The sequence below is a fragment of the Arachis ipaensis genome, chromosome B06, assembly GCF_000816755.2.
Source record: "Arachis ipaensis cultivar K30076 chromosome B06, Araip1.1, whole genome shotgun sequence".
NCBI classification, from domain to species: domain Eukaryota; kingdom Viridiplantae; phylum Streptophyta; class Magnoliopsida; order Fabales; family Fabaceae; genus Arachis; species Arachis ipaensis.
Window position 1 is genome coordinate 109,786,982 of NC_029790.2, and position 26,431 is coordinate 109,813,412.

Sequence of the window (26,431 nt, forward strand, 5' to 3'; positions counted from 1 at the left end):
AGTTTATATAAAAATGTATTCATTTTTTAAAGCACATATTAAGATCAATCACTCGTCAAAATACTTTCTAAAAAATGTTAGCTTCCTAACATTTAGGGTGAAAAAAGGAAGAATTGGCTAGTATTAATTCAAAGATAAGACAAAAAAAGAGAGAAAAAAATATTGGCTACCTAAAATTCTTTACTTAAAAGTTAGAGGAAGATTAGTGATGCAAGGGAAAAAAAATTAGAAAAAGAAAGAGAAAAACCCAAAATAACCCCTCACAATTACCTCGAAAGACAACGAGGTCCTTGACAAAAAAAAATTTTTACCTGACACCTGACAATTATCTCGAAAGGACAACGAGGCCCCCAAGAAAAAAAACACCCAATCCGGCCCCTGATAATTTTTTTTGGACCCCCTGTAACANCTACGAGAACATACACTAGTATTATTAATTAGAGTGAATACCCCATCCGACCCTGACAATTATCTCGAAAGGACAACGAGGCCCCCAAGAAAAAAAACACCCAATCCGGCCCCTGATAATTTTTTTTGGACTGATTAGCCCCTGTAACAAAAAAAATAACATTAATTTTTTTTTGGCACAGGAGTCTCGTTGTCCTTTCGAAGTAATTGTCGGGGGCCGGGTTGAGTTTTTTTTTTGTCAGGGATCGGATTGGGATTTTTTTTGTCAGGAACCTCGTTGTCTTTCGAGGTAATTGTTAGGGGCTGATTTGGGTTTTTCTCTATTAATTACCTATCATACGCATGTCAGGTTTAATCTTATCTCAATAACAAAAAAATAAAAAAGGTTTAATCTTATCAGCTTTTTCATATTTTGGCCCTTACTTGCCTCTCCAGCTTTTTATTCTTCACCAGACAACCGTTTCTTTTCACTTTTTGGTGAATAGAAGAAGCGATAATTGCATGAGTGCGTATGGTGGTGTGTGTCATGCATTTGATAATGCCATTTCTGTTCATAAGAAAAAAAATATAAATGACAGAAAATTTCGCACTGACAGAAAGATTGTGAAACAATTCCAATTCTAAATCCTCTTCTACAGTCTCACTAATAATCATCCACCACATGACCACAATAATAATAATAATAATAATAATAATGTATGACACTATTCTGTTTTCAATCAACCATGATTTGATCTCTCTTCCACATTCTTTTTCGTCATCAATTGATTCAATTCCACCAATTCATTCATATTACATTAATATTTTCCTTCTTTTTCGGCGCCCGAATCCTCCGAACCGTGAAAGCCTTTGTCCACGTAACAAGTACGAGGTCAGAGTTTTAAGATTTCAAATTCTCTCTGTTTTTTTTTTTTTTTTAATTTTCTATATATTTTGTTTTCAACATTCATATGGAGAACCGAATTCAAGCCAAAATCATAGAAACAGTGTGAATCGAGTGTCGGAGTTTTTTTTTTTAAATGTATTTGTTTGATTTATTCTGGATTAACGCTGATATAAGTTACCAAAAAAAATAACACTGATATATCGACTGAAACCATTTCAGTAGAAGTGAAGCCATGGAATCTAAAGCTGTTCAAAGGTTACAGTTTCCAGCCATGGTGTATTCAGATAAGGGTGGAAGAACAGTACCAAGTGGTTCTCTTAACGTGTCTTGTGGTTTTATGGAACATAAGAAGCTTCGGGTTTTTGTTTCAGTGCCTTCGACGAAGATTCAACAGAGAAAGCTCCCTTTGAAGATTGCATGTTCTTATAACAAAGTTCCAGGTTGCTAAGATAATTAATTAATGACTTTTTTAATATAATTTTTATTGCAATCATACTTTCGTGTTCATTATTTTTTTATTTTTTTATTTTTTCAAATTTGTAGCTTCAACATTGAAATCTGAAAGCTTTAAGACTCCTCTCAGTGAAGAGTTGATTCTGAAGGTAAAAAAGTATGACACATTTCATCTTTCTTATGGTGTGGTTATGGATATGCCATTATTGTCTTACTTGATTGAATCATTTAAATTTCAGAGTAAATCCAAAGAGGTGGAACCGTATTTAAGTGGACGCTGTATATATCTTGTTGGTTAGTCTTTCGGTTGAAATACTCGTGCTTATGTTGTACACATTAATTAATATAGATGCCAAGAATAATTGTTAATTACTCTGGTCCTCAATTTCTGGGTTTTGAGATTGCAGGAATGATGGGATCTGGAAAGACAACTGTAGGGAAGATTCTGTCACAAGTGCTTTGTTATTCGTTTTTTGATAGGTTGGTACTGACTGTAATTAAGATCAGAAATTATTTCAAGGGAACAATATATGTATATAGTTCCAGTGCAGGAGAATATGCTTTTCCTTTGTGTTTGGAAAGAATTGATGTAATGCGGCACCAACATGGCACATATTTAATGTTCATGCACGATTAGTGTTACATAATTTGAGAGGAACTGGAAGCAGCAAGTATTCAGTATATACAGTTTTGATTTTTTGTTCCATTATAAACAGGCGCAAAGCACGTGCATTGTAATATGATATGGTTATATCAGTTTTGTGTACGCTTTCTTCAGATGCGTCTGCTCGTGGTAAAGTGACCCTAAATTCATTCTTTTCTACTTGGCATACACTGGTGTTCAATTAACATTATCTTGTCCATATGCGCTTTATGTTTAACTGCACTCTCCAGAGATGAACAAATTTATTACTGGTTCATAAGCTTGAACAATAATAATATACTTAACTAATTATCCATACTAGCCATACCAAAACTCTTTTTTAAAACCTTTTAGGTAATATTAATATATAATTCCTCTTGTTTGAGAATTTGGATTAGCAATTACTTTCTAAGAAATGTTTGGAACTTTGGATTACTGTCTAATAGTTAAGGGAACAAAATAGAATGGAGAAAAGTACCATATACAGTGGAATACACCATGGATTTATCTCACAAACACAACCTTCAATCTACAAGTTACTCATCCACATCCATAACGCAAACAAAGGGAATGTTGAACTATTAAAGTGCTAAAAGCCTAAAATACACAAGGCAATATACAGTTGTAAAATGCACATACTATTTTGAGCAAACCCCATTTATTCATACAACAATGGAGCTGTAAATGGCACTTGTTGGATCAAGTGTCACAAAGCAACTGAAGAACAGTGCACAATAGAAGAGCCTTTGGGAACAGAAAGAACCTTCTGGAACCAATCAACCTCACCCCACAGTTCACCATTCTTCTTGCTAACTTGAATCTCAGCACACCAAATGTCCATGTCTTTCCCATTCCCACCACCACACTCCCACACCACAACCAACTTCCCACCCAAATCAGCCATGGTAGCACCACACAGAAACCGAGGCAACCCCTTATGCAACCCCTTCAGCTCTTTCCATACCCCACTCTTCACATCGAACCCTTTAATCTTCCCCAAGTAATCGTAGCAATAAAGAATATCATCCACCACGCACGCCCTCCCTCGCCACCCGAGGTCCAGCTCCGTTCCCACGCTCTCCCAAGCGCCGCATCGGGGATCCAACGCGATGCCGCCGCGATCCGCCATGGCGTACACCTTGCCGTCCACCACGGCGCTTGCGTGCATCCACTTCTCCCGAACCTCCGCGGGGCTCGCCACGCGCTCCCATTTCTCGGAGGCGGGGTCAAGAACCTCCGCCCAGTTGGCCGACCTGGCCCAATTGTCGGCGACGCAGCCTCCGATGACGTAAATCTTTCCGTCGACGACTCCTGTAGCGGCGAACTCGCGGCCGACGCGCATGGAGGGTCCACGTCGCCATCGGTGGAAGCGGCAGTCGAGGAGCCAGATGTGAGAGGAGGGAACGTCGTTAATGGAGCCGCCGATGACGTAGATGGTGGAACCGAGAACGGCGTAGGCAGAGCCGATAGCGGGGGAGGGTTGAGAGGGGAACGGGACGAGGAGGATGCGGGACGGGGTTCGATGGAGGGTGAACCAGAGGAGGGTGGAGGCGCATGAGCGGAGCGTGAGGTAGAGGTGGTGTTGGGTGGAGTTAAGAAGAAAGCGGGCGTGGTAAAAGTGAGGGGAGGAGAAAAGGGAGTGGATGGGCTTCGAGACAAGGGAGAGGACCGGGTGGTAGGGCCTAGGGATGCGTGCTAGGCAGTTCAGTGCCACGTCATCAGGTAGGGAGGGGATCAGGCATATGCCCGTCGGAGGTTCTGATTCCGATTCGGAGGAGGAGGAGGAGGAGGAGGAGGACGACGACGACGACGACGACGACATCGTTGCGAGGGGGACTGGGGAGAGGGCCTAGACGGATTTGGGGCTGAATTTCCTCGTTTTGGTGGGTGTCAGTCACTCTCTCTGTTTCGAGAAAGGCTAATTTTTTGGATATTATAAAGGGAGGAGTGTAATACATGAATCTTACACTAATTTGGTATAATACACTGGTACATAAGTTGTTAATGTCATAAAAAATAGTGACTAACAATTTTAGAAAGAGAAAAAAAAAAGTGAATGTCACCGTGCCTAAAAAATAGTATCTATTTATTAAAAAAAATTAAAAATTAATATTTTATTTAAAAGATATAAAAATAAATTATTTTAAAAATTTAAAATTTATCACAAAAAATAAGTTAGGCAAAAGTTAGACAACAATTGATAGGCACTATAGAATTGGCCAAAAAAAATTACAATGAGACTAACGATTTGAAATAGGACAAAAAATTTTCATACTAAAAAGCTTCTACCTCCTTGTCCAATTAAACACAAGAATGCGAAAAATCAAATAGAATATTGTGAGTATCACAAATTTTATGGGCATTCTATTAACGATTGCTACGATTTAAAGAATATCATAGAAAAGTTGGTTAGAGAAAGTCGACTAAATAGATACTTTGCTGATGGGTCGAACTACTTGAGAAAAAGAAAAAAAGATAAAAAAGGGAACAACAAGAACATCCACCTCAAACTCCTGAGAAACACATACATATGATTAATGGAGGATTTGCGGAAGGAGGAATATCAAAATCATCACGAAAAAGTCATTTAAAAGAGATTTACCGAGTTAGGAAAAACAACAGACTCTCCGACTTGCCCACCATTTCGTTCACTAAAGAGGACGCTCAATGGATAACACCTGAACACAATGATCCCGTGGAAATAACAATGATCCTCGCCAACGCAAACTTTTATAGAACAAAAGGATCTAAAGACAAATCCAGATAACCTTTTCAGATTGGGGGATATGGCGATTCGACCTCTTGGGTACATTTCTTTATATACCACTTTTAGAAAGGGTGCAAAATCAAAGACACTGAGCATTGATTACATTGTGATCGATGTCGCCTCAACATACAATGCCTTGATAGGTTGGTCAACCTTAGATAGTCTTTTTAAGCCTTCCTCTACTTTTCACTCCTTATCCATCTTCCATCTCATCCACCCTCTTGATTGGAGTATTATATCGATTTTCTTCTCACATCCAAATCACTTTTGTCACACTTAACTTATATTCGTGTTCTCCTTTGACTATCCAACACTCTATATCATAAAGTATTGCTGGCCTAATAACAGCGCAATAGAATTTATCTTTAAATTTTAAAGACACTTTTTTTTATCACATATAAAACCATGATGACATCAGAAATTTGTGGGTATGCCATAGCTGCTTGTATGTGTTTTATTTATACATTATTAAAGAGGTAGGACTCTCAAAATCTTAGGCCAGTTATTTCCTATGGACTTCGTGTTGATAATAAATGTCATTTTTTATTATTTTTATGAACATGGTTTATTTCACAAAACAATGCAAGAGCAAGAGCTTGGCTTTATCATTTAAAAAAAATAAAAAATAAAAACATACAATAATTTGAGAAAATTGCCCCACACCATGATGACATCAGACATTTGTGGATATGCCGTAGCTGCTGCTTTGTGTTTCCCAAAACGTTTCAAGGTATGGCATCAGATCACCAAACCAAAACATACAGCCAAGGACCCTGAACTTGCTAGATCGCATTACAAATTTTGATAGAAGCATCCAACATTCTCAAATTTCTTGATCAGGAACTTGGCTTGCATTGATCAACACATCCGTACTTGTCAACTTGGGAACAAACATCAAGGGTTTAGCATTTTCCACTTCTCAACTGCTATGCTGCAGTGTCCAAGCAAACTCTTCTACTTTACTATCAGAAAAGGATTCAACATTCAACATCGGCCGTACATTGAAAGCATCTCCTTAAGTCTAGCTGCTTCTCTCTCCAAGCTATCAAAGCTCACAGAACTTTCAATCCTCCAACCCCAGTTTCCAAACTGCATTGGTCATAAGATCAACATTTCATAAATTTTATTATATCTTTTCGAGGCTAAAATGGTTCGCTTTTTCGTAGAGTTTAGTTGCTGGAACAAACTGAAAACTCGGAATAAACTTTTACCTGAGTGGCAGGAATGTTCATCCTGGCAGAACTCCCCAGTCCAAGAACATCTTGCATAGGTATTATTGTTGTTTGAGCAACAGAAGCCAGTGCTGTCTTGATTAGTTCCCAAGAAATGTCATCTGGCTCACTTAGTGAGAGATAATTTATCACCTGAAACATGAAATAAAGGCGATGAACCCCATCCGACTTGATTAAAAACTCGCATCTCACTATTACACACAGGCTTTAGCACCCACATTTGATTTTTCTCCTTGCTTCAAAGCTTCCCACCAACCTTGGATCTGTAGCAGAAAGAATTCTCTTATCAATGTTTATTAATGTTAACTGCTAATATATTTGAAGACATACAATAATTTGGAACTAGATATATGTCAATATCATGTAGCTATCACAATGGGTAAAACACCATTATCATTATCATAAAGTTTAAAGAAAAATAGGTGCCCATATCACAAATCTTATATTATCAGTTGCATCAGCAAAGCTTTTACATATTTCAAAGTGTATACCCAGGTCTCCTTCCCATGAAGAGAGACATGCTGTGTTAAGAAATGTAAGACAAGAAATTCTTACTGTGTCATTATCGTGAGTCCCTGTATATACAACTTGATTGCACTCATGATTATGAGGCAAATGTGGGTTGGCAGCATCACTTCCAAACCCTGGAGAATAAATAGATGATAAAATTATTCAGGAAATGAGACTTAGAATTACTACTTTAGAGCAGGACTGCAGGACAAGAAACGATGGTAGACAAAATAAGCAATTAATAATTACCAAACTGGAGGACTGCCATTCCAGGTGCTCCAATGGATTTTCTTAGCTGAACTACATCCTCTGTGATAACTCCCTGTCATAAAATAACAACTCCAGAAAAGTTACACGGGCTTGCCTTAGAAAGATTCATATACTTATTTCACTGATATATGATTGACAAGCAACATCCGTCTCATGACAAATTATAAAATAACATAGAAACATTTAAGAATTTGTTATGATATTATGTACCAAGTCTTCTGCTGTAATATTAATTCTTCCAACTGCTCTGAAAATGGCATCAAAGAAGGATATCCCAGGTCCTACCTATCATTCAAATGATACAGAGCATATTATAGTTTGACCAAATATATATAGATAGAAAAAAATAATAGCATCTGACCTTCCACTTTCCAACCATTGCTACCTTTGCTTCTGCACATTATAGAGCACACACATGTTAAAAAACACATCACACCAGGTAAAATGTTGAAATAAACTTCGTGTAGACTCACCAGAGGGAACAGCCCAAAATCCAGCAAGTCCTCTAAAGTGATCGATCCTAAATTCATCATATAAATTCTGTGCACGGCGTATGCGGCGTATCCACCACGAGTATCCTTCTTTCTCCATGGCATTCCAATCATACAAAGGACTTCTCATTAAAATATGAAAATTTTAAAAAATAAGAAATCAGATACCCAAATGAGAAAGGAGGCCTTACAATGTACTATGACATGTTAGCAATTATTACAATATAAAGGTGGAGAAGATGGGGAAATTTTCTTTAAAAGGTTTATAAAAAAAATCAATCAGGATATTGTCATAGGTGGTTAAAGAGTTATGGAAACAGAAGAGGAACAAAAATAACATAATCATGGGGAATGGTTGTTAAAATTGCCACATAACTTCAACAACAACAAAAAGTTCGTGAGAAAAAATTAAAAAAGATGGAAAAGGTTCAACTAGTAAATTTATGGCAAAACATTTATCCTGGGATTAAGATCAAACCTGCCCCACAGCTGACCAGTTTCACTGAATGCATCGGGTGGAACTCCACTAACTAAAAGAGGAAAACCTTTCCTGTTCTGCCAGATAAGTAGAGATTTTTTATTATCACAAGGAGGAAAATGGGGTGAAAAAATGTATATCAGACAACTTCAGAGTCAGATTTTTTAGAGAAACTAACCAGTATAAACTGGTTCTTATTTGCCCAAACATCTGCACTATGATAACCAACATATATGGGCATGTCTCCCATTATCCTAATTCCCCTACTCTCTGCATAGTTACGAACTTTCTGCCATTGCCTTTGGAACAAGAACTGTTGAGCAACAAACACATTTATCTGCATTCAAAAGCATAAGTGACTCTGCAAAACAACTTCTGGCTACAAGTAGGAAGATATGAATCAAGTGTTAATTATAAATTATAACTGGAAAGCATTCATTATGATCTTACGAAGTGTCTTTTTTGTTGATAAATCTCTTCTAGAGCTGCAAGATGGCGGTTTCTTAGAGGTTCAGGCCAATTGTACCAGCTGATTGTATTTAAACTATCATCAATAGCAGCAAAATAAGCTGCATCTTCAAGCCAGCCTATACAACATGGAGAAGAGATCACATCATTACAAGAGAAAAACCTATGATAAAATTTAATCATTGTTCGCCTTGGAAACAATAACACCACCCATCCCTGATCTACTTCGTAAAGAGTTGACAAAGTTTTCCATGTCTAAGACTTGAAAATGGATCATAGAATATGTGTGACAACTGTGCATATCTAAGACAAGTGTCCTTACATGAGCTTTGGATAAAGAAATCCATCACAAGACTGGAATTTTAATACTTATATATTTTCCTAGAAAAATCCTTGCTGAGAATTGAAGAATGTACTTAGCAGAGAGGAAACTGCATAACGTAGCAGGATCAAGAATCCCAACAAGAAAAAATAATAAAATATAAAAAAGAAAAGCAAGATATCAAAGAGATACTAATCTTACAGCACGTTAATTCAAATCAGATTTTGTTTGCAGACAAACATCTTGAAGTCAAAGTAAATGTTTTACAAGCTAACATAGGCATGTTGGGATGTAAACATTAGAAGTGCAACTAACTGGGTTTCTTACTTGATATGTTAGGGTCCCTGCGAAAACTCTCAAGCTGTGTTTTGAGTTCCCCTTCACTTGAAATCAGCCTCTCTGCAGCCTATAAAAACGGGTTAAAATAAAAGGAAAAATAAACATTAAGTACTGCGTTCATTATACCAAAGTTAAAGACATGATGTAACAATTTTATTTTAATTAGATGAAAGGGAAGAATGGCAGTGATGAATATCTTACTTTAGTTATCAAGGGATCCTTAAGGTCAGCAACAAGTGAAAAATTCACCCGCTCAGCATGACTGCGTTCGTTTAAGAATATAACCATAAGAACAAGAAAAACAAACAGGAAACACTAGAAAAGGGAGTGAAAACATAGCAGTAAATCTCACATGGGTTCTGGAAGCTCATTGTTTTCCAATAATCCATCCTTAACAAGATCCTCCAGTGAGATAAGCAAGGTGTTTCCACAATTTGCATCCTTAAAAAAAAAAAGAAAAAAAGAAAAGCAGGTAAGCTTTCAGCACAAGAGCATTACTTAAAAAAAAACAAAATAAAAGAGTTGACCCTCAATCTCAGTCAACTCCTCTACACCTAAAAACAAAAACGAAAAGAGACAAAAACAAATAAATAAAATTAAAAAATAGAACCTGGCCGGAGTAAGGGGAACCTTCTTCGTTAGCCTTTCTGCCAGGAGGCACAAGTGGTAGCACCTGCAACAAGAATTAGATATTTTCAGATTGAAATCATTTTCAAACAAAAAGAAGAAATCATCACGTTTTGGCAACCTGCCAAAGGGAGCAACCAGATTGATGGAGCCAATCAATGAAACGAAATGCCTCTTGGCCGAGATCGCCGATGCCGTACGGTCCCCGAAACGAGGTCGGATGTAGAAGAATTCCGGCTCTTCTGCGATTATCGAGGTCAGGTTTGGGAAGCCAATCGCCGTAATTTGGCGGCAAATCTTGACCGACGCTGAGTTTAGATATTGAAGCAGTAAAGGGTTCTTCGAGGGAGAGGCAATTGGTTACGGAAAGAGTGGGTTTTGTGGTGGAGCGAGTGAGAGTGAGTGAGGTGCAGCGGTGGAGATGTGGTGGAGAACAGAATGGGAGATTGGTGAGAGCCATGTTGATGTTCATTTTGGAGTTTTAGTGGAAGACAGTAGAAATTAGAAAGAAAGAAGAATAGACGCTGCAGAGAGCACGGGAATCGTGACTGCATGGAGCAAATCATTCATCCAATGTGTAGATACACCGTCACACAACTCAACTGTTTGATCCGAAGCATTTTTTTATTTTTTTATTTTTTATTATGAGAAGTTTGTATAATAAAGCAGGGATATTTTCGTACATTACGAGTTAAATTTTATTTTGGCCCTTGAAATTTAACTCCATACTCAATTTAACTCTTACCATTTCTTTAACCTCAATTAAAACCTTCACATTTATAGCAATAGCTCTTGATTACCCCTACAATAATCTTTATAATTGAAATGTTGATCTAACACATTTATTTAACACACATGACACATCTAAGACGACGTCATATTGGTTTCGCACTCAAATTCCATGAACAACGTCGTTTTAAGTATGGATGGTGTTAAAACTCTCTTTCCAAATCGCACCATACAACAAAGACTCTTAACCATCCCACCATTATAACCACCACTATTTTCTTCTTCATGTACAAGCTTCACTATAACTCCCTTTACCATCAACAACAACAATAATAAAAACATTCGAATTTTTTTTAAAAAAATGGCAGAGGAGAGACAGACAGAGAGAAAGGCAAAAAAAGAGGCAAAGTTGTTGTACCATGACCGTTGCGGCGGGACTTTTTGTTGAAGGAAAGGGGACCAAAACGACGCCATTTCGAGGCAACATCGTGAGTGAAAGTTTTCAAACATCGATGGAAGAGAAGAAAAATAAGGATTTGAATACCACTCTTGTGAGACCCACGATCTCGACCAAGTTGGAAAAAAGAGAGGTGTGAGGCACTGCGAGATCCGAAGGCCACTACTGCCTCCCTTTTTGTTGTTGTTACTAGCACGAGCCACCACGAATTGCATGTGTTTAGGGTGTGGTGGGTTTGGAGTTGTTGGTGATATATAGTTTAGGGAAGAGGAGGGAGTCGGTAGTTTGGATAGGAATTAGGTGGGGATAGTGAGTGTGATTATAGATGGGAATGGTTGGTTCCATATGAACGTGACCTAGCAGAGCTCTAGGAAGACGACACTAGATGATCTGTTTGAGAATTTTGGGACTTCATCTAGGGATTCATTTAATTGTAGGGGCCAGATTAAGTTATCTAATACATTCTCTAAGTCATATAATCATTACCAAGCACACTCAGCACTAAACAGGCCACACAGTGTGAAGTAAAGTGGAGATGACCGCAGGGGTAACTGGGAACCACTGTTGCAAATTTGGGGATTCTAATTGGAGCTAACGAAATTTTAAGGGTTAAATTGAGTATTGAGCCAAAATTCAGGGGCCAAATTGAAAATTAACTCTGATCCGTCACCTTATAACTCGGTCTTTATTGTGCATTATAAGTTATAACTCTACGTTAACTATCATTTATTCTTTGCTTGTAATCGACACATTCATTACCGACTTCATGACCTTCATTTCCATCTTAATGACCAAAACGGTCATAACATGAATATCATTCATCAACTTTATGCCTACAAAAGGCACCAATTTCTATATCTCAAGACACACAATACATGATAAGTTCTATATCATGTCTTACACTCTATATTTATAGAATTATTATAATACACAACACATGATATGTTCTATTTTATGTCTTACATTCTATATTCATAGAATTATTATAAGGACACTCACGTGATAAGTTCTATTTCACGTCTAACATTCTATATTCATAAAATTATTATATGCCTCTTAAACACTTACTGACTTAAGCGTCGAGTGTCTTTTGCAGGTACCCACCCCCTTATTCTCTCATTGCCGACGTATACCTCATCTCGGCGGACGAGCTATACAGCGGCTAACCTCTACAAGAACAATTGGCGCCCACCGTGGGGCTGGTAAACTAATTTTCTGCTCCACCGAATAGATTCAAAGAATTTGAATTATATTCAAATACTTGAATCAATTTTCAAATAACATTTACATATTTTAGCAATTTATGTATTCTAATTTTTTTATTTTTATTTGTCAACCTCTATTCAAAACCTCTTTTACTTTTATAATATACATTATTTAATATATGTTGCGACTTTGTACATATTCATTTTCTTAATTTATCTTATTCATGTCATATGACCTTCACTATAAATTATAAATATTTAATAACTAATTGCTTTGAACGAAAAATTCATCAATAAGTTGTTCTGGGCCGGAAAAATTTCCAAGACAATTAACCATTATATCCTCGGATCATACAATCGATTCCGTCAATGGATATCTATTTCTGAACTTTTCAGTTCATATACAATCAAATGCTAAAATTGTTCTTAAGCAGAAAAGTATCCCCCACACAACTATATTGATTGAATAACTCTTACCACTCAATTATTTTTTGAATAAATGCCGACATAATAACCGACTAAGCTTGGGGACTCACCATATCATTATTCACTCGTCTTTTAACCGAGTTATAACTTAATTTATTTTCTAAGCTTAGCCTGGATCATATGATCGGCAGACAAAGCTTGGGAGCTGTGATCCGTCACCTTATAATTCGGTCTTTATTGTGCATTATGAGTTATAATTCGGCCTTAATTATCATTCATTCTTTGCTTGTAACCGACACCTTTATTACCGACTTAATGACCATCATTTCTATCTTAATTACCAAACGGTCATAACATGAATATCATTCATCAACTCTTTGTCTATAAAAGGCACTAATTTCTATATCTCAACACACAACATATGATAAGTTCTATTTTATGTCTTACATTCTATATTCGTAGAATTATTATAAACAAACACAACATATGATAAGTTCTATTTCATGTCTTACATTCTATATTCGTAGAAATATTATAAACAAACACATGATAAGTTCTATTTCATGTCTTACATTTTATATTCATAGAATTATTATAAGGATACACACGTAATAAGTTCTATTTCACGTCTAACATTCTATATTCATAGAATTATTACATACCTCTTAAATACTTATTGACTTGAGCGTCGGAGTGTCTTTTGCAGTTACCCACCCCCTTGTTCTCTCATTACCGACGTATACCTCATCTTGACGGAGAGCTTACAAGTATTCACCAAACAATAAGATAACAGTCATTGAATGATACATTTAGTATAATGTTTTTAGCAATTACAATATGACGACTGATATTCTTTGTGCGATAATATTCAATTTTGAATGTTTGCACGTATTTTTGCTTAACTTTTTGTATTAAATCAATAATAACATAAAATTTAATAAAATGAATAGTGCAATAGTTATATATTGCTGGAAAATAAAGAAGATATGACATAGAGCTATTAGAATTATTTTTGAACAATTCAATTTTGAATTTAAATTCATATAAGAATACATTTAAATTTATAAATGTAGGAAAAAGAAAGAATGAAATATTGATAATAAAATAAATAATAGAGATTGAATTAATATAGTGTTATTGAAAAAAATTTCATTATGAGTTTTGAAAGAATTCAATTACATTCAAGACTTGGACTCATCTAATTGTATAGATGATAATAAAAATAAATAAATAAATATAATTCATGAAAAAAAATTAACATGATGGTATGGAAATTATAATGCCATAATGATATGTTTGGAATTTATTCATGTGTGATGAATGAATTCATATATAAATTGAAATTAAAAAAGTGCTAAAGAAATAACTAGTAAATAATGTTCATGCTTTTGATTTGATGTTATAGTTTATCAAACTTTAAGAATGACTTTTGAAAATTCTTTATAGATTTGCAGACCTTGATTTTTAGAGTTTAGAGAGCAAACTTAATGAAACTTGAATAATAATAATAATAAGGTTTAATTACTCTGTTGGTCCCTATAGTTTTACCAAATTTTCAATTAGGTCCCTATACTTTTTTTCTTTTCAATTGAGACCTTACACGTTAATTTTTTTTCAATTTAGTCCCTACCGTGACAAAACCGTTTGGAATAACAGAATATTCTGTTAAAAAATCGAATATTCTCATAATTAAGCTAAATTAGCTAATTAAACCACTTCCATTTTTTTAAATACCAAAACTACCCTTGATATTTTGTCCTAAAATCAAAGAACCCTAGCCATCACTTGTTCTCTGAAGTCAATGGTGTTTCTCCTCCGCCGTCCATCTGTGTCGTCGTTGTTGTCCTTGGTAGCGTAAGCGTCCATCGTGGTCTATCATCCTTGGTCTGCACTGCACTGCTCTGTGCTGTTCGTGCATCTGTTGTACTCTGCTCCGCGTTGTTCGTCCGTGGCTTCCATCGCGCTCCCTCACCGTGCCTCGCCGGGCGACGCCACCGCGCCACGCCTCACCTGGTGTTTGTTCTAAGATCTTTAGGCAGGTCTCTGTTGTCTTTTGGTTTTGCTGTTTTTGCTTTGATTGAACTTCTGAACTTCTAAATTATATTGGAGGTTATGGGCATGCTTTTTAGTAAAAAAGGGTTCATGTCAATCTTTCAAAACACCTCTACAGGCATTAGTTTTAGACGTAGTTGATGGTTTGAATTAAAAATTTCAAGTTCAAATTCAAATATTGGTTGATGTCATACCTTTAAATTATATTATTCTTCTTTTTTATGTATGTATCAATTATTCATGTGTTTCTATTTATTACATGATGAATTTTGCAAGCGCTGGGTTTTTACATAGAGAAATGGTAGGTTTTTGGTACTTTCATGCTTCTAATAAGGGAATATGGTTTTTTCCTTAGGCATTTGTGGATTCTCTATCTCATGGTGAGTTTCAGTAATGATTTAGATTATTTTTGGTACTTTCATGGTTGAATGGGAAAAGTGGTCATTTGCTTCTTTGTTTGACTGCCTCAAAAGTTTTTCCATTTGCTACCCAATATGATCACAGCTCATTTTATAGAACTGTTGATGAATCTTTTTGGTAAGTATCATATGTAGAAGTTGTTGAATGTCTGTTCACTGTAACGAACAGAGGGTGAAGATCCTTAAGTTGATTGAACTTCGTTGTTCATCAATTGTTCTTGTGCAAGTGAGTTTTATAAAATGATAAAATGGTACAATGATGTTGGATTGATGAAAAAATTAATTGGATGTTGTAGGTTGGGTTGTATTATGAGAAAGTTTTGGGCTGTATTGTGGAAGAGGAAAATTAGGAAGAAGAAAAAATGGGGAAGAAAAGAAATCAGAAATATGAAGTGTTTATAGGTGGAAGACAGGGCTATACAAGTAATTTCACACTTCAATAACGTTTTTTTTATGTTTAATGTTAATAGGGACCAAATTGAAAAAAAAATGTCTAGGGACTCAATTAAAAGGAAAAAAGTATAGGGGCCTAATTGAAAATTTTGCGAAACTATAGGGACCAACAGAGTAATTAAACCTAATAATAATTCAGGAATATTTTGAGTATAAAGAAGTCTTTGCGCAACTGGAGTATAGAGAGCAAAACATGTTTGACAAGTGTGACACATAGATAAGAATAGCTAATGCAAAGAATGAATCATGGTACGTTTGGATTTAAAATGACAATGATATATAGAGAAGGGTTTTATCAACACTCTCATGACAATAGATAAGGAAAATGTAAGAGATGATGCTATTGTATAGTAGATGATCCCAAGAACTGAAAGCAAAATTATAAGCGACTATATAACAGGTTTTGTACTCTTCTCGCTTTTGGTCAAGAATAAAAAAGATAGAATATGGCAAGTAATTAAAAAGCATGAAATTAAAGAAATTTTGTAGGTGACATACATTGATTTATTTAAAATTTTAGGAGTTTGAAGTGCATATTTTTAGAATTTGAATTATTGATAGAAAGTATAACAAATTAAAGATTAGTGTCAATACTCATTTCATTATTCAAAATGAATTGTTTGTAAAATCCTCAATGAATATTATTTAGCCTTATGAAAGTGAGTTTTGAATAGAGGTTGAGAAAAAAAATTAGAAAACATAAATTGCTAAAATATGCAAATGTTATTTGAAAATTGATTCAAGTATTTGAATGTAATTCAAATTCTTTGAATATATTCGGTGGAGCAGAAAATTAGTTTACCGGCCCCACGGTGGGCGCCAATTGTTCTTGCTGAGGTTGACCGGTGTATAGCTCGTCCACCGGTGAATACTTATAAGCTCTTCGTCAAGATGAGGTATACGTCGGCAATGAGAAAACAAGGGGGTGGGTACCTGCAAAAGACACTCCGACGCTCAAGTCAGTAAGTGTTTAAGAGGTATATAATAATTCTATGAATATAGAATGTTAGATGTGAAATAGAACTTATCACATGTGTATCCTCATAATAATTTTATGAATATAGAATGTAAGACATGAAATAGAAGTTATCATGTGTTGTGTTGTCTGTCTGTCTGTGTCGAAATATAGAAATTGGTGCCTTTTATAAGCATAAAATTGATGAATGATATTCATGTTACGACCGTTTGATCATTAAGATGGAAATGATGGTCATTAAGTCGGTAATGAAGGTGTCGGTTACAAGCAAAGAATGAATGATAGTTAACGCCGAGTTATAAATCATAATGCATAATAAAGATCGAGTTATAAGGTGATGGCCAATTGTTCTTGTAGAGGCTGGCCGGTGTATAGCTCGTCCACCGGTGAATACTTGTAAGCTCTCCGTCCAGATGAGGTATACATCGGCAATGAGAGAACAAGGGGGTAGGTACCTGCAAAAGACATTCCGACGCTCAAGTCAGTAAGTGTTTAAGAGGTATAAGAATTCTATGATTATAGAATGTTAAATATGAAATAGAACTTATCATGCGCGTGTATAATAATTCTATGAATATAGAATGTAAGACATGAAATACAATTTATCATGTGTTTTGTTTATAATAATTCTATGAATATAGTATGTAAGATATGAAATAGAAGTTATCATGTGTTGTGTGTTGTCATATAGAAATTGGTGCTTTTTATAGGCATAAAATTGATGAATGATCTTCATGTTATGACCATTTGGTCATTAAGATGGAAATGATGATCATTAAGTCGGTAATGAAGGTGTTAGTTACAAGCAAAGAATGAATGATAGTTAACGCCGGGTTATAACTCATAATGCACAATAAAGACCGAGTTATAAGGTGACGGATCACAGCCCCCAAACTTTGTCTGCCGATCATATGAACCAGGCTAAGCATAAAAAATAAACCGAAGCAACTTGAAAGACTACCTAGGAAATCCACGAGGCAGTGGTGATATAGGCCCCAAATCCCCTTATGAAGCCACTCTCATCTCTAAGAGTGGTTGCAACTCTTTGAATTATTTTTTCTACTCTCAAAATCAAATAATTGGTTAATGACTGATGAATGGTAACTAATTTTTTATATAAATGTTATAAAATTATCTACCTAGACTTATTTGAACGGATCAATCCCAATATAAAAACTCGATCATGACAAGTCTTATTGCTTAAACTTTTTGCGTTAGATAGATTATTTAGGGTATTTAAATTCAATTTTCACATAAATGTCTCATTGCTTGCAAAATTTACCGATTTAACTCCTCAAAAAAATTAAATATTTAGCACCATATGTATTATGTAATGAGTTTGTTCTTGTAGAGGTTAGTTGGTGTATAGCTCGTCTGTCGAGATGAGGTATACGTCGGCAATGAGAGAACAAGGGGGTGGTACCTACAAAAGACACTCCCACGCTCAAGTCAGTAAATATTTAAGAGGTATATAATAATTCTATGAATACAGAATGTTAGACGTGAAATAGAACTTATCACGTGAGCGTCCTTATAATAATTCTATGAATATAGAATGTAAAACATGAAATAGAACATATCATGTGTTGTGTATTATAATAATTCTATGAATATAAAATATAAGACATGATATAGAACTTATCATGTATTGCCTGTCTTGAGATATAGAAATTGGTGCCTTTTGTAGGCATAAAGTTGATGAATAATATTCATGTTATGACTGTTTGGTCATTAAGTCGGTAATAAAGGTGTCGGTTACAAGCAAAGAATAAATGATAGTTAACGCCGAGTTATAACTCATAATGCACAATAAAGACTGAGTTATAAGGTGACGGATCACAGCCCCTAAGCTTTGTCTGCCGATCATATGATCCAGGCTAAGCATAGAAAATAAAATAAGTTATAACTCGGTTAAAAGATAAGTGAATAATGATATGATGAGCCCCCAAGCTTAGTCGGGTTATTATGTCGGCACTTATTCAAAAAATAATTGAGTGATAAGAGTCATTCAATCAAGATAATTGTGTGGGAAATACTTTTTTGCTTAAGAATAATTTTAGCATTTGATTGTATGTGAACTGAAAAGTTCAGAAATAGATATCTGTTGATGGAATCGATTGTACAATCCGAGAATATAATGGTTAATTATCTTGAAAAATTTTCCAGCCCACAACAACTTATTGATGAATTTTTCGCTCAAAGCAATTAGTTATTGAATATTTACAATTTATAGTGAAGGTATGCAATGAATAAGATAAATTGAGAAAATGAATACGTGCAAAGTCGCAACATATATTGAATAATATATATTGTAAAAGTAAAAAAATTCAAAGTAGAAAAATAACTTAAAAGTTGATAATTGTAGAGAAGAATACGACATATATGAATGTCATACATGTCAAATTTGAATATCTGAATTTTGTTTTGCAGGACATGCTTTAATTTGATAATAAAACAATAAAATAACAGTCATTGAATGATACATTTAGTATAATATTTTTAGCAGTTACAGTATGACGAGGGATATTTCTCGTGCAATAATAGTAAATTTTGAATGTTTACACATATTTTTTCTTAACTTTTTGTATTAAATCAATAGTAACAAAATTTAATAAAATAAATAGTGCAATAGTTATATATTGCTAGAGAATAAAGAATATAAAATCAATCAAATGACATAGAGCTATTAGGATTATTTCTGAACAATTCAATTTTTAATTTAAGTTCATGCAAAAGTACATTTTGTAATAAAAAAGAATGAAGTATTGATAATAAAATAAATAATAGAGATTGAAATAGTATTATTGGAAAGTTTTATTATGAGTTTTGAAAGAATTCAATTACATTCGAGGCTTGGACTCATCTAATTGTATAGATGATAATAAAAATAAATAAATAAATATAATTCATGAAAAAAAAATTAGCATGGTATGGAAATTATAATGGCATAATAATATGTGTGAAATTTGTTCATGTGTGATGAATGAATTCATATATAAATTGAAATTAAACATGCTTTTGATTTGATGTTGTAGTTTATCAAACTTTAAGAATGACATTTGAATTTTTTTTTATAGATTTGCAGACCTTGATTTTGGAGTATAGAGAACAAAACATCTTCGACAAGTATGACACATGGATAAGAATAGCTAATGCAAATAATGAATCATGATATGTTTGGATTTAAAATGACAATGATATATAGAGGAGAAGTTTTATCAACACTCTCATGACAATAGATAAGGAAAATATAAGAGATGAGGCTACTGTGTAGTAGATGTAACTAGGGGTGCACAGACCCGGCCCGGCCCGAAGGCCTGGCCCGGTCCCGAACACTTTAGGGGCTAATTTGGTGTGATTTCATCGGGTTTAGAGCCGAGTAAGGGTCTCAAAAATAGACCCGGTCATTATTTCGGGTCGGGTCCGGGGCATAGCTCGGGTCACCCGAAGTCGGCCCGGTGGCCCGGTCATCATACACAATTAATATTTTGTGTTATTAGTAATGGATCATGACTATTCTTATGTGAAATTTAAGTATTGTAAACCTTAATATTTTGTGTTATTAGTCATTATAAGACTATAAGTTAATGTTTTATGTTTAGAATGCATAAGACTTTAGACTAATGCATAATATTGTGTTATTTGTATTGATTTAAATATTTGATATTATTAGACAATATTAGTATTGATTGTGGTTTTGCTTTAGTATTGATTGTGGTTATGCTTTAATTTTAAAGAAGGGTTGGTTCTTGTTATATTTTTCTAAGTGAATTTTACCATGTTAAATAATGGTTGGAGTCTTGCAAAATTGGATATTTTTACATGTTAGCTTACAAGAAGGTATCAACGTAATGTAATGTTAACGGCCCGGTTTCACCCGGTTTTCACCCGGTATAATTGTGGCCCGAAAGTGTATTGGTTTCATCGGGTCTAGGGTCGGGTTCGGGTCTAATAAATAAACCCGGTGTATATTTCGGGTCGGGTCTGGGTCCCATCAAACCCGGCTTCACCCGACCCATGTGCACCCCTAGATGTAACGACCCGATTTCCAGCAGGTCCGAATCACTGCCAGTCATCAGGTGTTACTTCTCAATAGCTTTATATTACTCTAGACTCGGTAATATTTACTACATATGAGCCTTTTGTACTAACGGAATTGTGTATGTTAGCTTATTTTTATAATATGTCTTTCTTAACAAACTTATTAGTAAAACCATAAACATCTTCAAAGATATACAATATAAAATAAACACTAAACTTACAGCAAAATTAAACTAGCAACAAGATTACAGAAAAGCTTCGTGCATATGTACACCTCAAGTTAGTTCACACAAACTTGACATACTTAGAAATACACATATATATAGATGTGTATACAACTGACAACTTCCCAGATACCTGGTTCATATAAAAACCCCTAAGCTGGTACCCGGACTAAAAGAAAAGAAAAGATCAAGTCCTATCCCTAAAAAATGCTACAAAAGTGAGGGAAAGCAAAGTCTAAGGAACGAATACCATCTATAGTGCATTCTTTCTATCGTCGAGGCACAAGTCTGTAACCATCAGCTCAAGACTAGTTTTGAGCATCTCCTGTAGGGTCCGACAATACGTGCTCCTCTGGTACCTCTCTGAATATAACTCCAGTGGTGGCGATCAAGTATGGATCTTCCATCTGTGGGGGAAAGGGGAAAAAAAGGGTGAGAACCTATATGGTTCCCAGCAAGATGACATCGTAAAAGCGCATCTCTCTCGTGAAACCTAGAGTTTTGCCTCAATCGTAATAACTCGCTTACTAAGTCTCTCAGCCACTTCCTTATCGTTGGCTCTGACATAACTCTTTCTTGGCATCTTTCTTTGGGATCAATGCCATTGTCACGCTATTCTCTATGACTATTATTCCTAACTTTATTATCTTGTTTTAAGCTTTGCAGAAAGTTAAATCATATAATTTTAAAAATACAAACAAGAAACAGAGAATAAAAAATTAACAAGAAGCAGATAACGCATATCAGAAAGAATGAACGGTAAACAATCACAATCAAATGCGCAAACAATTTATGATGCATGCCTGTACCTAGTGCAGGCCATGAGCTCATGCGTCGGTTGTCTGCCCGCAACCCGACGATACTCGGGGCGAACCCCGAACATGGTTTCTTTACCGTGTCAGTCAAGCACAATTATTATCATGAGTATGTCAGTTAGGATATCTTGGCATCATGGTAGAAACAAGCTATCAGTTAGGTGAGCATTCCCATATTAGCAATCTCAAGCTATCAGTTAGGCGACACTTTCGCATTAGCAATTTGGCATAAGGCCCATTCAACATATAATATGCTATCAGTTAGGCGGACATTCCCGTATTAGCAATCTCAGGCTATCAGTTATGCAGGCACTTCCGCATTAGCACTTTGGCATAAAGGCCCGTTCAAACAAATAGTTCTCATGATTCATTATCCATTCATGGCTTCTCATTTTCTTTCTTTTCATCAATGCTCTGCATCACCTTATAAATACACATACCTCCGCATCACCATATAACTAAACATACCTCTGTATCACCATATTACTAAACATACCTCCGCATCACCTTTTAACATTAAGTCTTCCTATGGACAACTTACATTCTTATTTATTTTCTTGACTTGTCTAGCTTATTACTTTCATGGGTGACTAGTTTTCAATTTAATAATTAATATAACAAACAGACACAGATTCGTGCAAACTTTATGTCCACGTGTTTGTATTGAACTTAAGTTTCATTTGGTTCTAGATTCAGAGAATTCCCGTTTTTAGAACAAAAGTTATGCCTATTCTGTTTTGAGAGATTTCTATTTGGTTAATTGGTGAACCGGTTAACTTCCAAAGTGCATAACTAATTTTCTAGGATAGCCATAGCTCTGAAATTTTAACTGAATGAAGTAGACACCATAGGGTTTCATTTAGTTTTAGTTTCATTACAAAAGCTTTTCTACATCAGGAGATATCCATCCAGGAAATCACTGCTCTAAGTTTGTAAATCCTGTTTAGCCATTAGTGAGCAGTAAAATGTTAAAGCCTATAACTTTTAATCCATAGCTTCTAAAATTATTAACTTTGAAAGGAATAAAATATACATCATGAGGATTCTATCAAAACTAGTTTCACTCAATTTGAAGTTTAGGATCAATACCAGTGACTCAAACAAATTACTAGAATTATCAACGAGTTTCAGAATTGCATGTCAATAAAACAGTGAACCTTCCATTTTGAAAATTGCGTATTTAATTCTATAAAAATGGGATTATCCCAAAATTTAGATACAATGTTCTTTACATGCAAATATTTTAACTCTCTTTGGTTTCAACCCAAAAACCCATCAGAATCAAAAGTTGTGTAGGTCGGAAGTTTCTACTAAATTAATTCAAAAACAGACTTTTCACCAGAAACCATTTATTTTCAAACATTTTTATCATCCAACCTCCTCATCAGAAATTTCTGAAAATTTGAGAGGGTGGTCTAACCTCGTCAAGGATTACCAGCGAATTATTACACGATTTTTGAGTGGCTAGGGTTTTCCAGAAATTCATGCAAGTCGCTGCCTAATTTTCAGTAACCATATCGACAGAATTTGGCTTAGATTCTAACTAACCATTTTGGTTTCCTGAGCTTCTTATCATCTCTTAATCATATTCATCATTATCAAACACAAACCAACATCATAGCTAGCAGCAATTACTCATTTCATCATCAACAAGCATCATTCACATAAACACAAATATATAATTACATTAACCTAACCTCTACCTCAATGGAGTTCACCCTTGCTCAAGAAATTGGTTCTAGCTTTACTTCAATTAGCTTTGGCCAGCTTGAAAGGAGTTCTTGGGGAATGGTTGGTGTGAATTTTATTGCTAAATTTTGAAGAAAAAGAGCTTGGTGAAGATGGTGAAACTGTTGGTTTTTCTTGAAGGAAATGACTTGATAAAGGCTAGTACTTGTTGATTCTCCTTCCTCCAATGCTTCGGCCACTCTCTTTAGCTCTCCTTTTTCTTTTGTTAACATATGAGGCTATTGAAGTACAATGGATAGTAGATTGAAGAGATAGTTTGGTGGCATTTGTCAACTTGCATCCAAGCTTGCATTAATTACATTCTCATGAATCATCAAATTTGATTTGCATGCATGAGGAGGTTCGGACAGCACATAGGAGAAAAGAATGAGGTGGTGCTAACCTTGATTAGTTTCCTTGGTTTGGTTGTGATCATTAAGCATTAATTCAAGGGGTGTAACCATGATTAAAGTTTAATGGTTTGGTTACAAGACAACCGATTCGGTTGAAAAAGAGGAAACCGATTCGGTTTAAGCTCGATTAAGTTTTAACTAGGCTAGGTACTTTGGTTGTACATGGCTTCATGAATCTTAGGTGAATATAGTGTTTCGTTGGTTCCACCAGATCACTAAAGAAAATAAGAATACGGTTTAATTAAGATTGATGTTTCAAATCGTATCAGTTTGAACAACCGGCAATTGAGATATTAGCCGCACAGAGTATCTCAACTTTATATCAAGCGTAGAATGTTCTACTTAGCTAATTCATTCAAGAAAAGCTAGTAGTAAAGACTCCATAGATGACTTTAACTCCACAGTCAAATTCATCATTATCGATACGGTTTTTAGCTTAGGACACACTTTTATCTCTCACGGTATATCTATTCTTGTCACTTATCAAGCCTAAATCTGCCTTATTATTTTATGATGAGGTGATTCTCAGATATTTGTTGAATTTCTCATCACAGAATTTTTGAGAATAACTCTGTGTAAAATCAGGGTATTATAGTAGATGATCCCAAGAGCTGAAGGCAAAATTATAAGCGACAATATAGCAGGTTTTGTACTCTTTCCACTTTTGGTTAAGAATAAAAAAGATAGAACATGGCAAGTAATTAAAGAACATGAAATTAAAGAAATTTTGTAGGTGACATACATTGATTTATTTAAATTTTTAGGAGTTTGAAGTGCATATTTTTAGGCTTCAAATTATTGATAGAAAGTGTAACAAATTAAAGATTAGTGTCAATAATCATTTCATTATTCTAAATGAATTGTTTGTAAAATCCTCAATGAATGTTATATGGTCTTGTGAAACTGAGTTTTGAATAGAGGTTGAGAAATAAAAAAAAAATTAGAACACATAAATTGCTAAAATATGTAAATGTTATTTGAAAATTGATTCAATATTTGAATATAATTCAAATTCTTTGAATCTATTCAGTGGAGCAGCAAATTAGTTTACCGGCCCCACAGTGGGCGCCAATTGTTGCTGAGATTGGCCGGTGTATAGCTCGTCCACCGATGAATACTTGTAAGCTCTCCGTCAAGATGAGGTATACGTTGGCAATGAGAGAACAAGGGAGTGGGTACCTGCAAAACACACTCTGACGCTCAAGTCAGTAAGTATTTAAGAGGTATATAATAATTCTATGAATGTTAGATGTGAAATAGAACTTATCACGTGTGTATCCTTATAATAATTCTATGAATATAGAATGTAAGACATGAAATAGAAGTTATCATGTGTTGTGTTGTCCGTCTGTTTATGTCGAGATATAGAAATTGGTGTCTTTTATAGGCATAAAATTGATTAATGATATTCATGTTATGACCATTTGGTCATTAAGATGGAAATGATGGTCATTAAGTCGGTAATGAAGGTGTCGGTTACAAGCAAAGAATGAATGATAGTTAACGCCGAGTTATAACTCATAATGCACAATAAAGACTGAGTTATAAGGTGACGGATCATGTTGTATACCACGCCATCCACAGTACGTAAATCAGTAAAACTCATGCATCCTCTTTGTATGTTTAACAATATTTTCATGTAATAATCCTCACCATTACTACGTGGAACATGAGTCGGCCATCCAATATAAAAGCCTTGTTTACGACGAAACCACATGCATGAATCATCTTTCCATACAAATTTTGTAAGAAATTCGTTGTATGTTAAAAATCTAGCAAAAGGATACTCACAATTAGCCAACATCCAAGCAGCTAAGTTAGTAACCTTACTATCTACCCGTTGAATAATATCAACAATGTTCTCATTGTCCTTGAAAACAACTGGTTGCTCATCAGGTAGGTGGAATGGTAGACGAATCACTGTAGGTTCTTTAAGCTGAATCTCATAACCAAATATCCTCTAAGTGGCCTTACATGCAGAAATATAGCAACAATAATAGTAGTTACGTATCTCATCTACAACTTGTAGAGGAGATCCATCACCAAATTTGTGGTAAAAATGAAGCAGTAACCCTATCATTACCCTTGTGGACATACTTGAATAAATATTTAATAGCAGAATTCTGACATGTATGCTCCATATTAATGTACAACCATATTTTAAGAGTAGATCAGGATTGTACAATATAAGAATTGTCTAGAATTGCATTCTTCTTAGTTATTGTATGACCATAATCCACCGTTTTATACATTGGGAAACTACCCTTGACAATAATACTTATATTCCTGAATGGCTTTAGAAAAAACTTAAAGCACCTTCCATGTGTCATGCATGGACTACTAATGTTGTGCCTCCTACATAGACCGTGAACCATGAACTTCTCAATAGTTGATAAAGTCTAGGCATATTAGTCTTATCAGGAATTTCAGCTAATATCACGTGGTCTATATCATCTGGTGATTTAAACTTATACTGTGGTTCATTAACAAAAGAATGTAAACATGTGGTAAACCTTGTTTCTGAAATTCAATTGTGCACACATTTGTATAAATTTATTTTTCATCAGAATACGAACATATATATTTAACTTACATGTAG

General features: G+C 35.0%; 3 protein-coding genes across 4 annotated transcripts; 1 reads left to right on the forward strand and 2 right to left on the reverse strand.

The window, feature by feature from the left end:
* Window positions 1,439-2,485, forward strand: LOC107647253 (shikimate kinase, chloroplastic-like). Its single transcript, XM_021105613.1, has 5 exons — window positions 1,439-1,734; window positions 1,838-1,896; window positions 1,987-2,041; window positions 2,155-2,368; window positions 2,464-2,485. Exons 1-5 carry the CDS (start codon window positions 1,527-1,529, stop codon window positions 2,483-2,485), a joined length of 558 nt encoding a protein of 185 aa, XP_020961272.1. The 5' UTR covers window positions 1,439-1,526.
* On the reverse strand, window positions 2,831-4,360 carry LOC107604821 (F-box/kelch-repeat protein SKIP6). The gene has a single exon (XM_016306520.2). It carries the CDS (start codon window positions 4,210-4,212, stop codon window positions 3,097-3,099), a length of 1,116 nt encoding a protein of 371 aa, XP_016162006.1. The 5' UTR covers window positions 4,213-4,360; the 3' UTR covers window positions 2,831-3,096.
* Window positions 5,784-10,510, reverse strand: LOC107604820 (4-alpha-glucanotransferase, chloroplastic/amyloplastic). 2 transcript variants are annotated; one of them, XM_021104770.1, is made up of 16 exons: window positions 10,016-10,510; window positions 9,878-9,940; window positions 9,620-9,708; window positions 9,469-9,529; window positions 9,256-9,334; window positions 8,589-8,725; window positions 8,317-8,475; window positions 8,139-8,215; window positions 7,643-7,782; window positions 7,555-7,562; window positions 7,380-7,454; window positions 7,149-7,221; window positions 6,945-7,033; window positions 6,608-6,652; window positions 6,369-6,521; window positions 5,784-6,246 (listed from the first exon to the last, which is right to left on the reverse strand). In XM_021104770.1, exons 1-16 carry the CDS (start codon window positions 10,364-10,366, stop codon window positions 6,142-6,144), a joined length of 1,704 nt encoding a protein of 567 aa, XP_020960429.1. In that variant the 5' UTR covers window positions 10,367-10,510; the 3' UTR covers window positions 5,784-6,141. The 2 variants fall into 2 exon arrangements, with proteins under 2 accessions (XP_020960429.1, XP_016162005.1); XM_016306519.2 differs by having other exon boundaries at window positions 7,531-7,562; window positions 10,016-10,509.